The sequence below is a fragment of the Chiloscyllium punctatum genome, chromosome 32 (assembly GCF_047496795.1).
Source record: "Chiloscyllium punctatum isolate Juve2018m chromosome 32, sChiPun1.3, whole genome shotgun sequence".
NCBI lineage: Eukaryota > Metazoa > Chordata > Chondrichthyes > Orectolobiformes > Hemiscylliidae > Chiloscyllium > Chiloscyllium punctatum.
The window spans coordinates 44,041,841-44,064,840 of record NC_092770.1 but is presented as its reverse complement, the minus strand read 5'-3'; the positions used below and the strand labels follow the sequence as shown (position 1 = coordinate 44,064,840).

Sequence of the window (23,000 nt, the reverse complement as noted above, 5' to 3'; positions counted from 1 at the left end):
CACGCAGAGTGTAAGAAGGTATCAACATTCTGTTGCTGCAGTTTGAGTATATTATTTTTTACACCGGTATTACTTCATTTGTATGAAATTGAATTAAATAATTTGGATAATTTAAGGGTTAGCAGCAAGAAAAATTTCCATCGCAACTAATGGATTGTTTTCCAAACCTCATTTATTCCTTTCCTTTAGGAAAGAGGAGCAGTCACCACTAACAGGTCTAGAGTTTAGGTTTTAGGACATCTGGTTGGTATGAATGAGTTGGACCAAAGGGTCTGTTTCTGTGTTGTATAACTCGTACTGCAGATCCTTAATGTATAGTTGACTTTGTGGAATCTGCAAACCCCTCCATTCCATTAATAAAAATCACTATAGAACACTAATGAAACACTCAGTCACTTAACGTGACCCAGACATTAGATAAGAGTTAGTTACAGACAATTCCCAGCACAGTTGATTCTTAATAGCATAGTAATAGAATATCAGTAATGCAGGTGACCAGATTGGATTAACTGTCCCACAAACAAGTCTGGCATCAATCTGACCCAGATATCTCCATTACTATTTGTAGGATTGTCCCCTCTGAAGCAGAAGAGTCTCAGCGTAAGTTGGGACACAGTAATATCCCTTCACACAAGCTTGATTCCAGGAGTCCTTGACCTTAATGAGCAATTCCGTGAAGTCACAAGTCAGGCAAGGCCCACAAAAGCCTCTGCTTGCTCTACTTAACACACTCACTCACCATAACCCCTTTTGTGTCAAAAGAACCAAAGATTCTGACTGTATTGAAGATTTTTTTAAACATCTAATAACAAAAGTGTCACACCACACTTGCCCTGGTCTGCACCAGGTAGCAAAACAAAGTATCTAATTTTGGCCTTACGAATCTACACTGCTAGAATTATCCCTGCCCATAATCACATTGGTAAGTGTGCCTCTGGAAGAGAGTTATAGGATCACCGCCAAAGAAAAGTCATCTGTCTTGAACTGAACTCTATTTCTATCTCAACAGACTGAGTTTTTCCAGAATTTGTTTTTATTTCAGATTTTTGGAAACATGATAGTTTGCTTTTGTATGCAAGATTGCATGATTCTGTTTAGGTAATGAAGATCACCATCTATTCTCTTTTGCCATGCTATTAAATGCTGCACACAAGTTTTAAAACAAGGTTACATTTCTTAGAATTGAAATAGAGATTGCATATTAGGATATTGCAGGCTAGCCATTACATTTTAGTCCTGCTTTTGTACTTCGTAGATCATACTAATTGAAGTATGACACATTTGCTAGTATGGATTTCACAAAAAGGTGTTTTGCATTCTAGACAAAGGAAAAGTATGAGAAAAATCTGGATGAATTGAATAAATCCACACCACAATATATTGAAAACATGGAGCAAGTGTTTGAACAGTGTCAGCAGTTTGAAAAAAAACGACTAGACTTTTTTCAAGAAGTCCTTTTGGAGGTGAAGCAACATCTTGACCTTTCTATGACCAGGTAAAGTACAGTAATGTAACATTGTTTGTCAAGTGTGAGGAATTTAGCCACTACATATTTATAGTAGTTCCAAACTAAACTTGTATGCAGCATTTTAAGTGACTGAAACTTTTTCATTTATATGTGTAGTACCTTCCATAACCCCAGGATGTCCCAGAATACCTTAAAGCCAGTGAAATTTTTAAAGAATAATCACAACAGTATAAAGAAATAGTCTTTATTACTAGATTCAACAAACATCAATCTGATAAGTGACAAATAAAACAAAACAATTTTTTTAACTTTGATTGAAGGTTCCTAAGTAATCCAACTATTAGTTTTCCTATTTGTCTTCAGATAGTGTCTGGTCCTTTTATTTCCATCTTGAGTTTGTCGGTAAGTGTGCAGATTCATGCCATCCAACAGATAACATCTTTGACAGTGCAGTGATGACTCACAATTGAACTGGAGTATCAGCCAAAATAATGGACAACTACAAGTATTTGCCTCTCTAAACTAATTGTTTCTGCACTTTCCAGTATGTGGCTGTGCTAGTACTCCTGAGATTATCATCTTTGTGGTCATACTACTTAATCTGCTTCCTAACGTCTGAAAAGAACTATTTTCTTAGTATATTAGTCTTGCCTATTACACTGAAATTGATCCCCGCTTGTATTAGATTCCTCCTCTCGCCCAAGAGCTTCAGTATGTTCATGTCTTCCTAAATTGTCCATCCCATTCCCACTTCCCATCTCTATCATTGATCACCTACATTGTTCCACTGAAGCTCATTGTAAGCTTGAGGAGCAGGGCCACATCTTTTAATCAGGTGCTTTAGTCTTCCATACTCCATGTTGAGTTGAGCAATTTCATATTGTAACTGCTGCCTGCAGGTTTTTCAACTGTTGGCAATGATTCTGCTATTTCTATTTAAACGTTTTATACTGTTTACGTCAGATTCGACTGTTGTTTCTTTACTCAAACTGTAAAAAATCTCCTTTCGCCTTGCACAATCATCTCTTTTGTCACTTATTTTCTCCTGCCTTCCACCTAATGCAAACCTTCCATTTTCTTCACTCCCCCTGCTGCTGTACTTAATATCTATTAGATTTCTAACTTTTCAATGATATTTCATCAAAACACTGAAGTGTTAATTCTTTAACTATCCACAGTTGTCATATGACTATTAATATTTCCATTATGTACGATTTCATTATGTTCCTTACTCCAGCACCAAGGAGGTTGATTCAGGCCACTCTTGTTATTGAATCCCCATTAATACACCAAATTCTGATATCCACAGTGGGTAGGGGCATGGACTTGCACAACAGAAAAACGAGGATACCACTATAATGGAAATTCCCAACTTACTGCGAAGAACCATAAGATCTATCAGGGCTGTCAACAGAAAACAATAGGTCTGGGGCTAACCTTGCGAGTAAGTGGATCTGCTGGTCGCAAATCCACATATAATATGGAGTGATTATACTGCATTCTGAAACTCTAGCCTTTTTTTTTAGTTTTCACTTTTTCCTTTATATCTTGGCATTGCTTTTGGCTGTTGTTCCCCAGTGCTTGGAGCAAGTTTCAGCAATTTCTGTAGATTTGTGGTTTTCTTTACTTCTCATATTAAATCTTCATTTTCACTGGGTCTGCCTTTGTCGACTGTCTCTTGGAAAATCTATTAAAGAGATTGGTTTCCATATGTCATAGTGTTTCCCAATTGTGGCATTGTTTCATATTTAATATTTGTTGAGTGACTTAAGTTTTCAATGACAGTGTAAAAATTGTTTTATTTCACCTTTCGTGGAAATGCCTGAGTTTCTTTGAATGCGCAACGAAAGGTGGCAAAGCAGAAGTAGGCCATTCGGTCCATTGAGTCTGCTCTGCCTTTCAGTGAGATCATGACCACTGTGAAGAATGTTTTTCAAATCGGGCATTCTAGAAATTACTTGACCACAATAGCTGCTTATTCTGCTGTAGACCTGCCCTGGGGCTGTTTGAACAATGAATAGATTAAGAGTGCTTTGGTATCTGGAATCAGTTGGGGAGCAAGAAGCCTATGAGACAATTTCTTTCTCTTTTCAAAAGACCTTGAAGCAGATGCATGGCCAGTAGAAAAATGGATTGCCAATGCAAAACAGGTTGATAGTTAGAGTTCGTGAGATTTGTGCCTTGCTTCTGAAAGAGGCTTCCATAGATTGACATCGCATTAACCTTATTCTCTCTGAGTTGACCTCTGACCTTCCAGGCAGAATTGGAAGCCAGGAAACAGCCTGGGCAGACTTTTGTAGAACTTGAGAGGGTGAAACAAAGTAATTTTGACCATTAGGTGTAAGCATTAAAGGTACAAGACCTGAGGAAATTAGTTTTCTTGGTAGTTCATGACCTCATTTCATAATCTCTTTACAACCAGCAGAAGAACAATCTTTTAGATTGCATGAAAAGTTTGTTCTGAGTTGTACCAAGAATCATAAATTAGAGGAGCTTAGAATAATTTTTAATTCAACACTAATTTCTTTGTAGTTTTGAGAAAAAATTTGTTAATTCTTCAATGTTCTGTTACAAAAGTAGATTTTCAAATACATTTTTATGTATGCCCTCTCAAATGGTATGTGTATGTTGGAGCAGGTAAGGGATGCTCAAGGGTGAGAAATCAAACTTCACGTAAATATTGCAGTAGTCCTGTACATATATGGCTAAAATAGTACAACCTTTTATTTTTATTAGTTGATGTAAACTCAAATATGCATTTTTAGACATTTAAGCTTTTTTCTTTTGTTTTCAAAGTTATAACACTATATATCAAGAGCTGGAACAGTCTATTAAGTCAGCAGATGCTAAGGAAGATCTTAAATGGTTCAACTGTGCACATGGTCCAGGAATGCCCATGAACTGGCCACAATTTGAGGTATGACAAACTAATTGAATCCAGGAGCAAAGTTAGAAGTTTACCTGCTCCATCCATTTGTGGTTTTCATTATAGTAGCTAATTGCAGTTATATACAGAGTTCATGTTTGTTACAGTGCATTATTTGGAGCAAGAGTATTTCAGTTACTCAGCATTCTCAGAGGTGCTTATTCTAATGGCAATTATTTTTCTATAATGCTTAATTTAAATAGAATCTCTTTTGCTTTGCTTGTTCATGTCATTCCTATGACTTTCCTTATTGCCACTTAATTTAGGACTAATGGTACTTGTACTGCACTATTCAGTAATGATGTAATTTGTCACAATTCAATTGTATTGTGATATTCTTTGATGATTAAAAATTAAATCATTAAAATATCTTTTTAAAAGAAACCAAGTACAAATAAAAATAGATGGAAACAATCAACAATTTATTTGTGTAAAAATAGAAAACCTTTTATATTTACAACCATGGGGAACACTGAAAGTATCTTTAAACTCTCCTATTTCGACTCTAATTTACATTAATGAAATAGCATGAAAACTTCAGGTTCCACATATATGCTGACAATACCAAGTTTTGCTTTATACCTCTTTCCTATTCAAAAGCTTCTGTGTTATTAAACTGTGCCTGCAGTATCTAGTTCTGGAATAGCTGCAGTGCTTTCCAAACCAAAATTAGAAAGACTGAAGCTATTGGCTTTGGTTGCAAGTCTGTTCCTTTGTCACCAATTTCATTTCTGTCCCTGGCTGTTGCAATGAGCTGAACCAGACTGTTTGCAACTTCAGTGTCTTAACTGACCATAAGCTGAGCTTTCAACACACTCCCCTCCATCATTCATTTCCGGCCTTTCCTCAGCATATTTGCCATTGAAACGTGAATATTTGGATTTTGTTAACTTTAGATTCAAGTAGACTTGAGCTTTCTTGGCTGTTTCTCATTTTGCATAAATCCTCCATAAGTGTGATCTCAACCAGTTTGAATCATGTCTCCAGTCCCATCATTAATGTAATTGATTACTGACTCCTGACTATGCCCCTATGAATGATTTTATTTAGTGTTAAAGATGTTTTGGAAATACAAAGTTGTCATTCATCTGAATCCTTGAATTCATGCCTGGCATCATGCATTTGGAATGGTAACTTGTTATTAAGTAGCAAGTTAGTCTGCTAATTGAATAAATGGGACTAGAGTAGTTTAGGATATCTGGTCAGCATGGACGAGTTGGACTAAAGGGTCTGTTTCCGTGCTGTACATCTCGATGACTATCTAATTAAAATGAGGAATTTTTCGCTCGAGTCTAGTGAATCTTCAGGATTCTCTATCTTGAAGGGTGGTGGCAACTAAATTTTGAGTATGCTCTACTCTGAAATCAGGAGATTTATTGAAAAAAAAGTGACATCAGAGAATAAATTGGTGATTGACCATGATCTAGAATGGCAGAACAGGTTCAAGGAGTAGTTTACTCCTGTACTCCTGCTACATTGGTAGAAGCTGCCTGTAGTTTTAATTTTTAAAAAGCGAATGTTTTGATCTATATTTGACTGTCGCTAGATCTTACTAGTTACTTTGTTGATAACGTAGGTGTTGGGCAGATAGTGAAGGCAAACATGTTTTTCAAGTTTTTTTTAACATATTCTCTGACACGGGGAGGTGATGCCCTAATATTATAAACAGACTAAAGGAGTGGCATAGTGGCTCAGTGGTCTGCCTCACAGGACTGGGTACCCAAGTTCCATTCCAGCCTTGCATGACTGTGTGGAAATTGCACATTCTCCTGTGTCTGTGTGGGTTTCTGCCAGGTGTTCTGCTTTTCTCTCACATTCAAAGATGTGCAGGTTAACAGGATTGGCCATGCTAAATTGTCTGCAGTGACTAGGGATGTGCAGGATATGTGGATTAGCCATGGTAAATGTGGGGTTATGGGGATAGAATAGGTGTCTGGTCTGAGTGGGATGCCCATTAGTTGGTCACTGCAAACTCAATGGGCTAGATGGCCTACTTTCCACACTGGAGGGATTCTGTGTGTCCATTCCAAAGTCAATGGGCATTTATTTGGAACAATGTTATGTTAAATTCAGTGCCCATGAGTGGATTGTCAGAGTACTTGAAACGTTTTTTACAGTTTCCAAGAAAATCTATATGAAATATACTTAACAAGTAACCAATTCTGCACATTCAAATCAGCATTCTAATATCATTCTAAGTGAAAGGATAAAGTTAGATTAATCAAATTCCGTAAATTCCATTTGCTTTTATTTCAAGGAAACTTTTTAAAAGAGATTATCTAACACTCAAATAATAGCAAAGGTTTGAGCAATATTACACACAAAGGAAATTTTCCAATCCATGCTACAGCTTGTGTCTTTGATGAACAGGTTAGAAATGTTTTCCAAATATGTGTAACGAACATTTTTGTTCTTAAGATATGGAAAACTTATCCTTCCCTATATTTGTCCAAAAGTCATGCTGCTGAAATGGTTGTTTCCTCACTGCTGTAGGTTAATTGGGAGAGTTGATCTTTTACTTTCACCCTTCTCTCTCTCTCTCTCTCTCTCTCTCTCTCTCTCTCTCTCTGTCCTCACTGCCATATGTCACCAGCAGCAACTGCAGCTTATTCTGTTCAAGTGTCCTGTAATCATTGAAATTGGTCAGTAGAGTTCTGTGTTTACATGTACATCAGTCTCATTTCAAATTTGGGCATTGTTGCTCCATTTTTGTTATGATTGTCAGTGAAGATGGGTCAAGATAACAGGCACCATCTGCAAGGGGCAGGTAACTGGCGCCAATACGAGGGAACTGTTACATCCAGTAACACTGCAACTTCTGAACTGTTTAACATGATCCTCCATTTTCTGGCCTGTCTTTGAAGTGTTTAGTCACAGTGTAATATAGTTTCAAGCGTACTGGTTGCTGTGTGGTGACTAATCTCATTCATTCTCCTCCTCTGACCAAATGTCTTGTGGTCATAATTTTGATTTGTGAGAGGAAGAGTTGCAAATGGATTGATTGTTCACACTGTGTTGGCTCCAGTTAGAAATTCAACCATGCAGGATGTTCTAGGAGTTCCCAGAAATAACACGTTGACATAATGACCGCTATTAGCATTTGGTAGAAGAAAAAAGGATAAGCCTTTAAAGTGAACTAAAGGACTGCAGATGATGGAAATCTGAAACAAAAACAATTTCTGGAGAAACTCAGTGAGTCTAGCAGCATCTGTCGAGGGAATGCAGAGTTGTCACTATCTCCAAACTGATAGTAGCTAAGTATGTATTTTGAAACCGTGGGGATGGGGAAAGGTGGTGATGAGTGGATTGGCAGATCTGGAGCCTAGAGAGAGAGAACAACAATTAGATAGAAAAAAGGATGGATGATAGTAAGCTGGGGGAAGAGCAAAGATGATAATGGTTGGATGTGTTGAAAGCAGTCCCTGTCATGATAGGGCCTGGGGTTTGGGATGGGTAAAGGGCATAGAAGGTGTTCAGGTTCTAAAATTATTGAACTCAATTATGAGTCCTGAAGGCTGCACCCTTTGATTCCCTGTCATTCTTTCTTTCGCACGCGCAGACTGTCGCTCTCTCGTACTCTCAGGCTATGAAGAGAGTTTGAGTAGGTTAGGTTTATTTTCACTAGAAAAAAGGAGATTGAGGGGGGACCTGATTGAGGTTTACAAAATCATGAAGGGTATAGATAAGGTGGATAGAGACAAGCTTTTTCCCAGGGTGAAGGATTCAATAACAAGGTGAAAGGTGAAAAGTTTAAGGGGGATACACACGGCAAGTACTTCACACACAGGGTGGTGGGCGTTTGGAACACGTTGCCACCAGAGTTGGTGGGGGCAGGCACGATAGATTCATTTAAGATGCTTCTGGACAGATGTATGAGTAGGTGGGGAGCAGAGGGATACAAATGCTTAGGAATTGACCGACAGGTTTCGACAGTACGTTTTGAATCGGCTCAGGCTTGGAAGGCCAAAGGGCCTGTTCCTGGGCTGTAGATTTTCTTTGTTCTCTTTGTTCTATGTCATGTGCTCGTGATTCTCTATCTTTAACAAGCTGCTCTTTCCTCCAATCACTGTCTTTCCTACCCCTCACCTAACCTCACCCCCACCTAACCCCACCCCCACCTAACCCCACCTTCAGCATATATACCACCTTTCCCTAACTGGTACCAGTTCTGAAAAAGGGTCAGTAGACTCTCTCTCTACAGATGCTGCCAGACCTACTGGGTTTCTCCAGCATTTTGATTTTGCTTTGAAGTTTTCAATTGTCTTTGTGATTTCTCTTTTATTAGTTATAAAATTACTGAAGATGGGGAAAAATGCTGAGGACTGGGACTGGCTGATGTGTGAGGAACAAGTGGTGAGAGTTGGGGGTTTGAGGCAGAGATGCAAGTGGGGAGAGTAAGTGAATGGAATAGATAAACCAGTATGTTTTGTGTTTTGGCAGCTGTGGTCTGGTACATAGAGTAGATTTGAGGACATATTTATATAGAAAACAATTTAAATTGTAGAGGGTCTCTGGAATTTTTAACATGGGTGGGGTCTTCAGAAGCATAATAGTTGATATCCCTGCTGTAATGTAAATCCTACAAATTTTTAATCTATCCTCAGTCACTACAATAGAACAGACACAGTAAGTTTGAATACAACTGAATCTGGGGACAAATGTAAGAGTTCCAAGTGCTTTTTAATTGTTTCTGTGCATTTTAAGAAGTGATTTATGTATTTTTTATTATTTTTGTTTGAAATTGCATGCTTTCTTGATAAGTGTATGATTGCAATAAGCATTATTGCTGTGCCTGTTTCAAAGTGCTTACAAAGCATGCTTGCATATAATTGCATGTTACACAAGTGTGAATTGCTAGTCTCTGTAAAACGCGATGTTGTATAGTTTTTATATTGAGAATCACCAGGTTTTTGGTGGTAAAATAGCTCAGGATCATAGAATCTTAGAAACTTGCCAGCTGTTACAAAGAGCAGTTGTATTTCTCCCATCTGCCTCCTTTTGTTCATAGTCCTCTTAAATTGCTCACCAATAAGGGGAACTGATTGCCTAGTGGTATTATTGCAAGACTGTTAATCCAGAAACTCAGGCAAAGGTCTGGGGACCCATGTTTGAATCCTACCATGGCAAACAATGGAATTTGAATTCAGTAAATAGGTAGAATTAACAGACTAATGATCACTGTCAGTTGTCGGAAAAATGCACCTGGTTTGCTAATGTCCTTTAGAGAAGGAGACTGCTATCCTTACCTGGTCTGGTGTATGTGTGAGTGCAGATGCACAGCAATGTAGTTGACTCTCAACTGCCCTCTGAAATCGCCTAGCAAACCATACAGTTGTAACAATTGCTACAAAGTCTCAAAAAGAAATGAAACCAGATGGACCACCTGGCATTGACCTCAGCACTAGAAAAAACAACCGTATAACCACCATCTGGGGGCTAGTGCCATAATTAGGAGAGTTATCTCAGATGAGGTAAGTAACAGCCTGACATGGTCATACTCTCAGAATCATACCTTATAGACAATGTCCCATACACCACCATCACCACTCCTGGATATGTCATAGAGTCCCTGCAGTGCCGATAGAAGCCACTTGGCCCGTCACATTGGCACTGACCCTCCAAAGAACATTTGACCCAGACCCATCTCCAACCTCTCCCACCAACATCACTGCCACCATCCCCATAACTCTGCATTTACCATAGCTAATCCATCTAGCCTGCAAATCCCTGGACAGTATGCGGCAATTTAGCGTAGCCAATCCACCTAACTTGCACGTTTTTGGACCGGCAGGAAACTGAGCACCCCATGGAAAACCCACACAGATACTGAGAGAAAAACTCCATACAGTCAGTTGCCTGAGGTTAGAGTTGAACTTTCTGAATCCTTGGCACTGAAAGGCAGCAGTGCTAACCACTTTGTTGCCATGCTGCCATGTCTTGTCCTTTTCTGTTCCACCAGCTTAGGGGTGGCAATACAGTGGTAAACAGTCAGGAGGGAGTTGGACTGGGAGTCCTCAGCATTGACTGTGGATACAATGAGTCTCCTGGCATCAGGTGAGACATGGGCAAGAAAACTTGCTGTTTGTCACATACCATCCTCCTTCAGCTGATGACTCTGTGCTGCCTGAAAAATGGGTGGGCCTGGATACTATCCTGAGGAACTCCAACAGTCATGTTCTTGAGTTGAGGTGGCTGACCTCCAACAACCATAGCCATCTTCCTTTTGTGCTAAGTATGGCTCCAACCAATAGAGTTTCTCCTGATTAGCTTTGATTCTGAAGTTTGCTGGGGCTCCTTGATAACACCTTTGGTAAATGGAACTTGATGTCAAGGACAGTCCCTCTATTACTTCTGAAATTCAGGTCTTTTGACACTTGTTTGAATGATTGAGGTCAGGAATTGAGTGACCATGACAGAATCCAAACTGGATCATAGTGAGCAACTAAGCCAGTGCTGTTGATAACCCCTTCTTCTACTACATTGATGATCGAGTACACTGATCGGGCGGTAATTCGATTTGTCTTTTTGTTTAAAAGACATACATGGGCAATTTTCCACAATGTCAGTCAGATACTAACGTCTTAGCTGTACTGGAATAACTTGGCTAGTAGGACAAATTCAGGAGCAAAAGTCTTCAGCATATTGCCAGAACATTGTCAGGACCCATAGCCTTTGCAACATCCAGCATCTTCAGTCATTTCTTGAATGACTGGAACAGAATTAATCAAGTTGGCTGCTCCTTCAACTTGCGTGATTCTAAGCACTGGACATTTCCTAAACCATATTGCTACAATGCATCTTTTCTTCCTTTTAAAATTCGCTTAAAACTTTTAGCTTTGACTAAGCTATTTTAATCTGTAAGATGTCTGTGACAGAATATCATATTTTGCTTTATAACATTCCCATCAAGTGGTTTAGATATCTTAATGCTGTTAGAGGCAGAATATATTGCTTTGTTTTATTCCTGAGAACTTGCAAGTTGGATTTTTATAGGAGGTAATATCTTCTGTAAATGAACTGTAGACTATAACACATTTTAACATTTGCTAATGAATAACTCTTAAAATGATCTTAAAACTGTCTTAGCAATTTGGATCAACAGGAACCATTGGCATCTCTGAGTGGAATTTTGTGTCCCTGCAAACCTGTGGTGCAATTTGCAAGCTTTATGTATTTGTACTCTGAAACCCTTTGTTCCTTTTGACCCTTGTGGAGCACCAGTCCCATCTTCTGGACTCTCAATAACCGCCCTTTATTTCCACTTTGCTTTCTGTCTTGAACTCTGTCCACAATTCATTCTACCATGGCTCAACATTGTCTGATCCAATACATTAGTCTGTTCTGGCATGTTAATAAAACCTGTAAGAACGAATTTTTAAAGCCTTGAGCTATTGCAAGGGTTCAAGCTGTTTTATGTGTGTCATACGTTTTAGTCATAAATAAAAGACTAAATTGAATGTAGCAAACCTTAACAGCGTGGCATACGATATATTGACATTTTAAAATGCAAGACATATGGCAGTAGCCAAGATAGTACTACATTTTGTAACCTTTTCTTCTGACGTCTATTCTGGCTCACATTTATCAGGATGAAGTAAGTATTATTTCACCTGTTAAAATTGCCCCTAATTTTAATCTTTTTAAATGTTTACTATTTGTAGGCAATACTTAGAGACCGCAACAACATTGCAGCCATAAAATTCTGTGTTTCTATTATATTCTTTATCTCCATAAATAAACAGGAATGGTGTGCAGACCTCAATCGTACACTCAGTAGGAGGGAGAAACCTAAAAAGACTGGGGATGGCGTGACATTAACTAGTATCAGTCAGACAGGAGATCAAGCATCCCAGTCGTCCAAAGCTAACAGGTAAGAGATTCAACATTTCAAGTATATTGCTACTTTTGCAGGAGACATAACAAATGGTGTACATAAAACATAGAACAGTACAGCACAGAACAGGCCCTTCAGCCCACTATGTTGTGCCAACCATTGATCCTCATGTATGCACCCTCAAATTTCATATGCATGTGCAGCAGTTTCTTAAATGTCCCCAATGACCTTGCTTCCACAACTGCTGCTGGAAATGCATTCCATGCTCTCTCAACTGTCTGTGTAAAGAACCCACCTCTGACATCCCCTCCATACTTGCCTCCAACCAGCTTAAAACTATGACCCCTCGTGTTAGCCATTTCTGCCCTGGGAAATAGTCTCTGTCTATGATGGAAGGAAGCTCAATAAGGAACTCCTGTGTGATGTCCTGGTACTGAGATGGATGACTCCAGCAAACAACTGTTTTCCAGTGTGCTAGGAATGACTTCAACCAAGGGACAGCCACCTGCACTCCTTGATCTCAAGGGCAGTCACTCTCACCTTTCATCTTGAGTTCACGTTTGAACCAAAGCTGTAATGAGGTCAGGGGAAAGAGTTGCCCTGTCAAAACCAAACTCAGCATTGGAGGCAGGTAACTGCTGTGGAGGTGTTGCCTCTGAGCTATGGCCTTCAGCCACTTCTTGGTATCATATGGAGTAAATCAAAATGACTGAAGACCATAGCTCAAGAGGCCAGGCGACTTCAGGAGAAGTCAAAGAGTGTGGCGCTGGAAAAGCACAGCCAGTCAGACAGCATCCGAGAAGCAGGAGCGCCGCCGTGTCGAGCATGAGCACCCCACCAGGATCCTGATGAAGGGCCTGAAACAACGACGCTCCCGCTCCCCAGGCGCTGCCCGATTGGCCAAGCCCCTCCAGCACCACACTCTTCAACTCTGATCGCCAGCTTCAGCAGTCCTCACTTTCTCCAACTTCAGGAGAAGGCAGAGTTGGATCATTGAGCTGCTTAAGACGACACTCCTAATAAAAGGGGAATGGTAGCAGGTAGCTGTGATGAAAGTTGGTACATTGTTACATCTGACAAAGCGGCCATGTAATAGTTAAACATCAGAGTTTTGTATCAAATTATGCAATGCTTATGAATAAAAGTTTTATAATGAAGTCTAATTGTTTCAGTCTCTCCCAATTAAATAGAACCTGATTATTTTGCAATGAAGATTCATGCTTCAGTTTTTATTAGTTTTATTGATAATTTTGAGATACATCTCAATTGGGGTTTTTATAGTTCTGTTTACTTTTGCAGCAAATGGTTCTCAGTTCATTATTAAAATTATTAGTGTGCTGAATTCTACAATTTCAAAAGTCATGGTGTATTGCTTGACTAACCAGAGTTTTCAAATAACAGTTTTATGACTGGTGCAGGATTGCTGCTGATGCCTGAATCAAACTTAGAAAATAAAGGCCCTTCACCAGCATATGTGGCTTGGAAAATCAAAACATCCAGTGAGCTTCTTGCTGTGAACAAGGCCACACTGGTTGGAATGAAGTCACACAAAATTTACATTGAAATCACTTGATGGTGGATCACTTTTCTAAATTTCTTTTAAAAAAAGTTTGGTTAAATAACTGAAATTTGATTAAAATATGTAATGCAAGTAAAATTTTTGAACCAGGAATACCAAACTTTTTCTGCCAGAGTATTTATTGATATTAAAAAGGCTGCAGGAGCAAACCTAATTTGCAGATTTGTATTAATCAGCAAGACATTTTGCTGTTATAGGATCTCCTGTGTTGTTCAGGTAACCTTTTTTGTCTTTAGACAAAGTACAGCAATGTTTTTTAAACAAACATGATTTATGAAGTGGGTTATTGGCATAACTAATTTCATTTATATCAGCTGATAAATTACAGTATTCATTGAATTTCATTGTGTAAAGACTATGCTCTTAATGATGTTATTTCCCAAATGGCAGTCTTAGTGTCCGGAGTACTACTAACTCGATACGTTCCAGTTGTAATCCATTTGAGGAAGAGGAGAATGGCAAGCCTGTCAATGAGAAGGAGAACGCAATAACCAAAAAGTTGGTGAAAGATTGTTTTTGATGAATTTCATGATTTCATGCTGTTGCTTCATGTTTCCTTATTCTAGGTTCCACCCAATCAGTGTACTGACTATTGCATGGATTTGTGCAGTGTGGTTCAATGTTCCAAAGAGCTCTAAATATACTTTTCTTTCCTTGAAACAAATTTTACTTACAGATTTAGTATCTTTACACTTACCTGTTCATGTTTTTCTCTAATATTGATGAACAGCTTAATGTTTTCGTAATTATCTTGATTCCTTTAGCTTTTCTAATCTTGTGCAATCTGTTACTTTCCTGCATTTGAACAGTCATTGTGTGTTTGCATGCCGAATATGAAAACAAAAGCTTGAAACGTTCTTTTTTTTTAAAAAGAAACTCTAATCAGCTGGGTGGGAGGAGAGGGCAAGAATTACTGCTGTCTTTGTGCTCCTCACTAGATTTGAAGAATGAAATAATGAATAATGTTGTCTTAATACTCATATTGGGCATGTACATAAAAAATAGCTTCTGTTCATCTTTGATTTCATTTTAAAAACCTAGTTTGACATTGAAGTAAATCAACACATCTAAAAATGTGATTTTATTTCCCTGTTTTTCTCAGTCTCCATGTTTTCTGCCATTTTTCTCCCCTGCCCCCATGGTTATTCATTAGGTCAGATAGTTAACTTCTCATTATCTTGAAGTCCTATTTTTCACATGAATATTTAAAATTATGGATAGGTTGTTCAGTCTCTCAAACCTGTTCACCATTGTAATAGATTACAGCCGATTTGTACTTCAACTTAATTTACCCACCTTCATTTCACATCAGTCAGCACCATTACTTAGTTATTTCAGGCTTGAAAATGGTCTTAGTATCCATAGCTTATCAAAAGAGTGAGTTTTCCACTAGCCTTTGGGTGGGAAAAGTACTGACTAATTTTACTCCTAAATGACCTAGATCTTAACTTGAAGATTGTGACTTCTTATTCTGGATTTCTCCACCAGACAAGTGGTAATGACAATAATACCGTATTTGTTCTGTTGAATCCTTTTCTCATTTTAATGACCTCCATTAGATCACCACCCCAACCTTCAAAGGTATTAAAGGCCAGGTTTGTACAACTACCATCATAACTTATTCCTGTAGGCCTCAGTATCATTCTTGTGAACCTGTGGTGCACACTCTTCAAAATTCTATCTTGTGGTCAAGAGTTTGCCCTTGTGGGAGTCTGGTAACCTACTCCAAGCCGTGAAACCAAGTAGCCAAAAGTGACCAGAGTGATTCTCCTTACTTTCATAGAGCTTTTTGTTGAGTTTTCACTTCTACATGATAATGTCTGACCACCCTTTCCTGTGAATACAGCAGGGGTTAGAATTTGTGATGACCAGTCTCAACTTGTCTACTACGGATGTTGAAGTACCATTACATTACCTCATCCTCTATTTTTAATCTGATCAAAATTAGCTTGTATGGACAGTGATCTAATTTTAAAAGTTCATTTCAATTGATTTGGAAGAAGTACAATCTTCAGAAGGTTAGTAATTCAATTGCAACTGTAGTAACTTTTTATACTTTGGAATTCAGTGTTAGCAGCTATGAGAAGAACCAGAATTACACCACAGAATGGTCAGACGATGAAACAAACAATCCCTTCAACACTGATGAAACAAATGGTGACAATCCTTTTGAAGAAGACCATTCAGGATCAGAAGTCAGAGTGCGAGCATTGTATGATTATGAAGGTCAAGAGCATGATGAGCTTAGTTTTAAAGCTGGTGAGTATCCATTATATTTAAAAACTTGAATCTGTGTAGTTTTAATCCTGAATCATAGAACTACATGTTGTGGGCGTTATTAGAGTAGTTTTTATTTTCAATTGTGGATTAGTGGTGCTGGAAAAGCACAGCAGTTCAGGCAGCATCCAAGTAGCTTCGAAATCGACATTTTGGGCAAAAGCCCTTCATCAGGAATAAAGGCAGTGAGCCTGAAGCGTGGAGAGATAAGCTAGAGGAGGGTGGGGGTGGGGAGAAAGTAGCATAGAGTACAATGGGTGAGTGGGGGAGGGGATGAAGGTGATAGGTCAAGGAAGAGAGGGTGGAGTGGATAGGTGGAAAAGAAGAAAGGCAGGTAGGACAAGTCCGGACAAGTCAAGGGGATAGTTACTGAGCTGGAAGTTTAGAACTAGGGTGGGGGGGGGGGGGGGGTGAAGGGAAAATGAGGAAACTGTTGAAGCGAATGTGGCTGTGGTAGCGAGTTTGTTTCACGACATGGTTGAACAGCTTCAGGACAGAGGAAATGACCTGGGAGTTACAGTAGGAGAGGGACTCCCTGAGATTCTTGTAGATAGAGGAGGAAAACTTCTTCAAGGCAGGCATCCTTGCAAGAGGATTCGCAGTAGGGTTAAAATCAACGAGGTAAAAACAATGACTGCAGATGCTGGAAACCAGATTCTGGATTAGTGGTGCTGGAAGAGCACAGCAGTTCAGGCAGCATCCAAGTAGCTTCAAAATCGACGTTTCGGGCAAAAGCCCTTCATCAGGCACCCATTGTACTCTAAGCTACTTTCTCCCCACCCCCACCCTCCTCTAGCTTATCTCTCCACGCTTCAGCCTCACTGCCTTTATTCCTGATGAAGGACTTTTGCCCGAAACGTCGATTTCGAAGCTACTTGGATGCTGCCTGAACTGCTGTGCTCTTCCAGCACCACTAATCCAGAATCTGGTTTCCAGCATCTGCAGTTATTGTTTTTACCTCGTTTATTTTCAATTGGTCTGTAGTAGGAAAGATGCTCCGAATCGGTGGTTAGAGAGATGATTGCTTTTGTTTTAGCATTTTGAGATGTTTGGTTGAATTTAAAAGCCTGCCACTTTTTAGAAAGTCGATCTCTGAATGAATCTAGATTGTATGTCTTTGCTAAAATCACAATAAATGAGGATGTTGGCAAAATATTGGATGAGATAAAAATGAATATGTATTTGAAAGGCTTCAGTTGGTTACCTGATCTGGATGACTGAAAGAAAAAAGGGCAGTAATTGCGGAAGTGCTGGCTATAATCTTCCAAACTTGCTTCAATGATGCCAGAGGACTGGTGAACACCAAAAGTTACATCTTTGCTCAAAAAAGAAAAGAAAGATAAACCTGGCACCTACAGGCTAGCTTGATTTAATGTTGATGGCATACATACTTTTAGACACAGTAGTTCAGCAGAAAGTTAACAGCCACTTGTACAAGTATAGACTTACAGTGGAGAACAACTGTGGATTTGTTGAGGTGCAAATTACTGCAGATGCTGGAGTCTGTAATGAAAACAAAAAATGGTGAAAATCACAGCAAGTCAGCAGCATCTGAAGAGAGAGTGAGATAACATTGAGACTAGATGACTCTTCAGGGCTCTGAAGAGTCATCTAGACTCAAATGTTATCTTGCTTTCTCTCTATGAATGCTGTCTGACATGCTGTCATTTTTTGTTTTCAGTATGGATTTATTGAGTACAAATCATGTTTGGCTAATTTGATTGAGTTTTTGATAACAGAAAAGATGGATGAGGATTGAGAAGATGACCTTTTGGAAAATGTTTCATATTACTTAATAACTGTTAAGGAAGTAGAAATCTATGGAATACAAAGTTGATTGAGAAACAGAAAACATTTCTGGTAAATCATTGTGTTTTGGACTGGAGGAAGATGGACAGTGGGTGCGATGCCATGACTAGGATCACAGCAGGTTCTAATATACATTAATGGCTTGTAATTAGAAGGCACAAATTCAGAATTTGCATACAGGTTGATAGTAAATTTCCAAGTGTTGTAAACAGGAAAGAAGACAGTGATTGACTCCAAGCCAACTTAGTGAAATGTGTGGATGTATGGCAAATTACTTTTATTGTTTTAAAAAAAGTGCATTCTGATAGGAAGAATGACAAAATACAAGCTAAATAGAACAATCTTATAGGAATGCAAGAAAAGAGATGCTGGGCAGTGTTGGTACAATTATGTTTGAAGGTGATAGCACTGGTTAACAAAGTTCATAAAGTATATGAAATTTTGGGCTTTATAAAGTACAAAAACAGAGGCATATTAAATGTACAGAAAATGCAAGTTAAGCCCAAGTTGGAAGATTTTGTCAAACTTTGGTCACCAAAATTTAGCAAAAAAAGAGCACCTCCTTAGAAGAAGACCAGAGTTGAGGGACTACATTTGCATGGAAATACTACCAAGGTTTGAGGTTATAGTTCTTGGTGCAGAGCTAGTTAAGATAAGATACAATAGATGTGTTTAAAATCATGGAAGGTAATATATTAAGAAATTGTTTTCAGTGATTAGAGGTTTGATAACTAGAGGGCACATTTAATCGCAAAGGAACCAGAGGTGACAGAAATAATTTTTAATGCGATTATTGTCAGGATTTGGAATGTGCTGCCTGACAGGTTGGAAATAAATAGTAGCTTTTAAATGAGAATTTGGTAAATACTGAAAGAAAAATATATATAAGATATAGGGAAAAGCAAGATATGGGGATTAACTGAGTTGCTCAGTATGAGTTCATACTGGTACTTGTTCTTCTGCAACTTTAAATTTGTGCCAATTCTATTGCGGGGTTGTTGTAGGTGTTTTATCATGCTCATGGAATTCAACATGAACACTTCAGTTTCAGAGTTAAATAGATAAAAATAAAACAGAACCAAAGTCTTCAATTGTGTTTCCCTGTTGTGCCAGTTTGTTTTTCATGCAAGTTTTTCTATGCTTTCATATGAACTATTCAAATTTGTAACATATTGAAGTCAGTTCTTCTGTAATGCAACGGTTGCATTCTTGTGCAACCCTGTGCTTTAGAAACAGCATGTAAAATGTTGGAACTGTAATCATGTTACAGCCAGCGCATGTTTCAAAAGTTCGTGCTGCAGAAAGTGTTCCCAATTCATCAATTGCATTACAGCGAATTCATGTTGACAAAATGCACGTTATGACAGAATGACCTGTACCTTGAAATGGACCACAGCCAGTACCATTTAAAGCCCTGATGTAAGACGTTGATTCATGATTTCAAACAGGCAATCAAGTTTCTTAAACATTTAAAATGTATTTTTTTTGCTTTTCACTGTTAAGTAGCAAGAAACGTTTGTCATGGAAGCTAGCATTGTTAAATAAGGTGTTGTATCATGTCAATATGTCCCATACGTACGATATTAAAGGTTTCTTGTCTCAAATATTCTGAGCTCCAGAATGTGAAATAACATTCCTGATGTGCATCAGGACCTTGTGGAATTCTTAACATGCACATAGTTGAAACTTCTGAAAGGATAATTTGTATTGCCTAGGACATTCTGAATGTGTTCGGCATTGATTTTAGTGATGGATAGTGGGCTAGATGTATACTTTCTCCCTGCGTTCATACTCAAAAGCATTACTTGCAGCATAACTCAACACATAAATGACTACTCCCACACCAAAAACTTTACTCACTCATCTTTTGACCCATTCTGACATTCACCTAATGATCTGTCTAGTCATCCACTTATCAGTTAACCTATCCACCACTGACTCATCCACCTACCCTATTGAAACAGGATCTTTTAAAACTTGCCTGAAAAAAAAAGTAATGTCATAGGGAGGGATTTTTTTCTTTATGTATTCTCTCTTCCTTGTGCACACCCCCTTCCCCTACACCTGTCACACCTGACCCGCACAGCAGATCCCCATCGCAATCCATACACATTGTGCTCTCGCGCTTTCTCACGCACGCTCACTCAATCACGCACACACACCTTCACTTTCCTCTGCACATGTCACTCCATTTCAGAAATTTTACAATTTAAAGGAATATTCACTGATTTGAGAAAAGTTTGGAAAATAATAGGGCATCTACTATTAAATAGTATTTCATATCACATTTTTAAAATTGTTATAGTTCTGTAATTTTACCAAAATATTTGCTTTCTTTAAAACTCTGTAAAAAGATTTATGGAATTTGCAACTTTTTGGCTGCAATTTTATTTTTGCCAACTGATGTACCATATCTTGGAGTGATTATTCGGGGAGCTCCATAATGGCTTTACTGTCCTGAGTGTACATAACAATCCCAGCTGCTAGTAATCCTGGACAGGTATATCCTAGAGTAATGCCTGGCTTGAATCATCATGTGTTTTTTTTTAAACATTTTCGTTGACATGGTCATTCACTGAAGCATAGTCACGTGATTGAAATGTTTCCTTAACAACAGAACAGAAGTTTGTTATGCAAAATAATTAGGAAATGAATGAATGAATAAATCTAAACTATTTAAATATAGAACACCTTTTAGAGTGATCTTAAAACCCACAGATAAAGTCTGATCATATTTTCTAACCCTGTATTCATTACAGTTGAAAACATTTCTAACAGAAGAAATTCTGTTCTCAACACCATTTTCACATTTTTCCTGTAAGCAACATGCTGCTTTGTTCTCAGTTCACTAATATCAATGCTAATGAGAACCCCCAACTTACAAGTATTCAAGATTAAAGTTGATCCTAAGAAACCAAAAGAACATTAATAATAATTCATATCACATTTTTAAAATTGTTATAGTTCTGTAACTTTACCAAAATAATACATTTCCCTATGCAATATATATCTTAACACGTTACTTGCTTTAAGCATTTTAAACAATTTTACTGTGATGTGTACTATATTATTCATTTCATTGAACTTTGATTCGATTAACTAATAGTGAATTAATTCTTGAAGAATACAGTTTAAGCTTAATGCATTTTTTTTATTTTTAAAATCACTGAGTTCCATTATCCTTACTAATGCATTTATCTTTTTGTGAAAGGTGATGAACTAACAAAGATAGAAGATGAAGATGAGCAGGGCTGGTGTAAGGGCAGGCTGGAGAATGGACAAGTTGGCTTGTACCCTGCCAATTATGTTGAAGTGATCCAGTGATACAAAATGAACCAAAGAGAATGCAATTTTTCACATTTTAACATGCTGTTACATCAACTTAAAATTATGATTTGATGTAGAGAATGTACATATTCATTACATTGGGCAAAATGGTTACTCCTGGTAATGCTTTGCTATAATGAGATGAATCTAGTTGTCTTTGGAGTGAAAAATGTGCATTTTAATATACTCCTGTCTTGTATTTTGAAGTTCTTATCCGAAGCTTCAATGATTACTGTGACACAGTTTTAAATACAATCCACAGTAAATAGCTGTGGAAGTTTCAGTTTGAATAAAGAAAAGGATTGTAAAAATTGATTTAATAACTTGCCTTGTGTAATGCTGAATACTAATTTTAAATGTTTGTCTTTGACTTATTGCAGTCTTCGTATGTTATTTAAGTAATGTCCCCAATATTTTTCATTTTTTAAAGCGTGGCGTATTTGTTGTTACCATTTTAAAAGTTTTATTTTAAACATGAGATTCACAATATTTACCTGTCAGTTAGCCTTTTAGCATTCAACTCTCTTGTCTGTTATTTCTTTTACAAACATGAAGTATAGATAAGGAAAATGACATCATGCCATGCTTTAACTTGTTTCTGAAGTACAAATCTGTTCAATCACTTCTATACAAGACCTTGTGCTGCTCTGCTGTGCTTTACAAAACTTTGTAGCCAATGCATGTAATTAGCATGTCAGTGATACACTGGGATGTTTTTAGTTAAATACTACAATCATCTGTTTCTTTAATGTCAGTTTTCAATAGAAATATCAAGTACAACATTAAAATACAACCATCCTGTATTCTAACATTTTGTAGGTTTTAATTTAGATACACAGATTGATTTCTATGTATATTTGAGATGCTATAATTCTTGTAAAAAGAGCTTCGGATGGAAAGGAGCTGCTTAAAAATGGAAAATGTTGAAGAGAATACATATTCTCTTTATTTCCAATTGTCACTACGCCCTTCTGCTCCTCATAATTAGAGAGCTTTTGAAAAATTTGGAGATCGGCACCAAATTTATTTCTTTGAATTCTTTAGAGAAAGGACTACATAGACATCTATACTTACAAAACATTCAACATGAACAAAGATAATTGGAAAAAAGCATGTCTACTGCATTCTGTGTTCAACCTAAGGACTGGTGAACGTAAATAAGAAATTTTGATGTATACTTTGCTTTATCAATGTCATAAAATATTCTGATTCAAATTATTGTGTAATATATATAATATATATATGAAGGGTGGGGAAAATAAGAGTGGGTTGTAATCACTCTTAAGCACGGGTGAATTGTATACCATCTTTAAGTAAACAATTTTTTGGTAAATTTTTGTTCTGTAAAACCTTCCAATCAATCTTCATAATGAGAATTAAACTAGAAGTTATATGTTGTAACAGTGATGTTGACTTGTGATTTAAAATGCAAAATGGGACAATTCCCATTGTTGAACAAGAATACCGGTATTGTACAATGTTAGATAAGTAGCTGGCTTTAGTGAAGTGGATTATAGTCATACAGCACTGAAATATTCCACATGTGAACCAACCTATGTTTAAACAAAAAATTTGCCATGTCTTTTTTTAAATTGCTCTCTCAGATCACCTTAAAAATGTGCCTTATTCCTGATGAAGGGCTTTTGCCCGAAACGTCGATTTCAAAGCTACTTGGATGCTGCCTGAACTGCTGTGCTCTTCCAGCACCACTAATCCAGAAATTGAAATTCCCCATCCTAGGGAAAAGCCAACTACCATCAACTCTATCTATACCTCTCAT

At 37.8% G+C, this 23,000-nt stretch overlaps 1 protein-coding gene across 4 annotated transcripts in view; it reads left to right on the top strand.

The window, feature by feature from the left end:
* The window catches only part of LOC140458122 (protein kinase C and casein kinase substrate in neurons protein 2-like), a 109,958-nt gene extending 87,337 nt beyond the window's left edge, over positions 1–22,621 (top strand). For 3 of the 4 annotated variants that reach the window (XM_072552223.1, XM_072552224.1, XM_072552226.1), the window contains exons 6-11: positions 1,323–1,495; positions 4,265–4,385; positions 12,137–12,264; positions 14,198–14,305; positions 15,876–16,066; positions 21,105–22,621. In XM_072552223.1, the coding sequence (XP_072408324.1) occupies positions 1,323–1,495; positions 4,265–4,385; positions 12,137–12,264; positions 14,198–14,305; positions 15,876–16,066; positions 21,105–21,217 (834 nt within the window). In that variant the 3' untranslated portion in view covers positions 21,218–22,621. The remainder of the gene's footprint in view (positions 1–1,322; positions 1,496–4,264; positions 4,386–12,136; positions 12,265–14,197; positions 14,306–15,875; positions 16,067–21,104) is intronic. The other variant, XM_072552227.1, reaches the window with a different exon arrangement.
* The last annotated feature ends 379 nt before the right edge of the window (positions 22,622–23,000 follow it).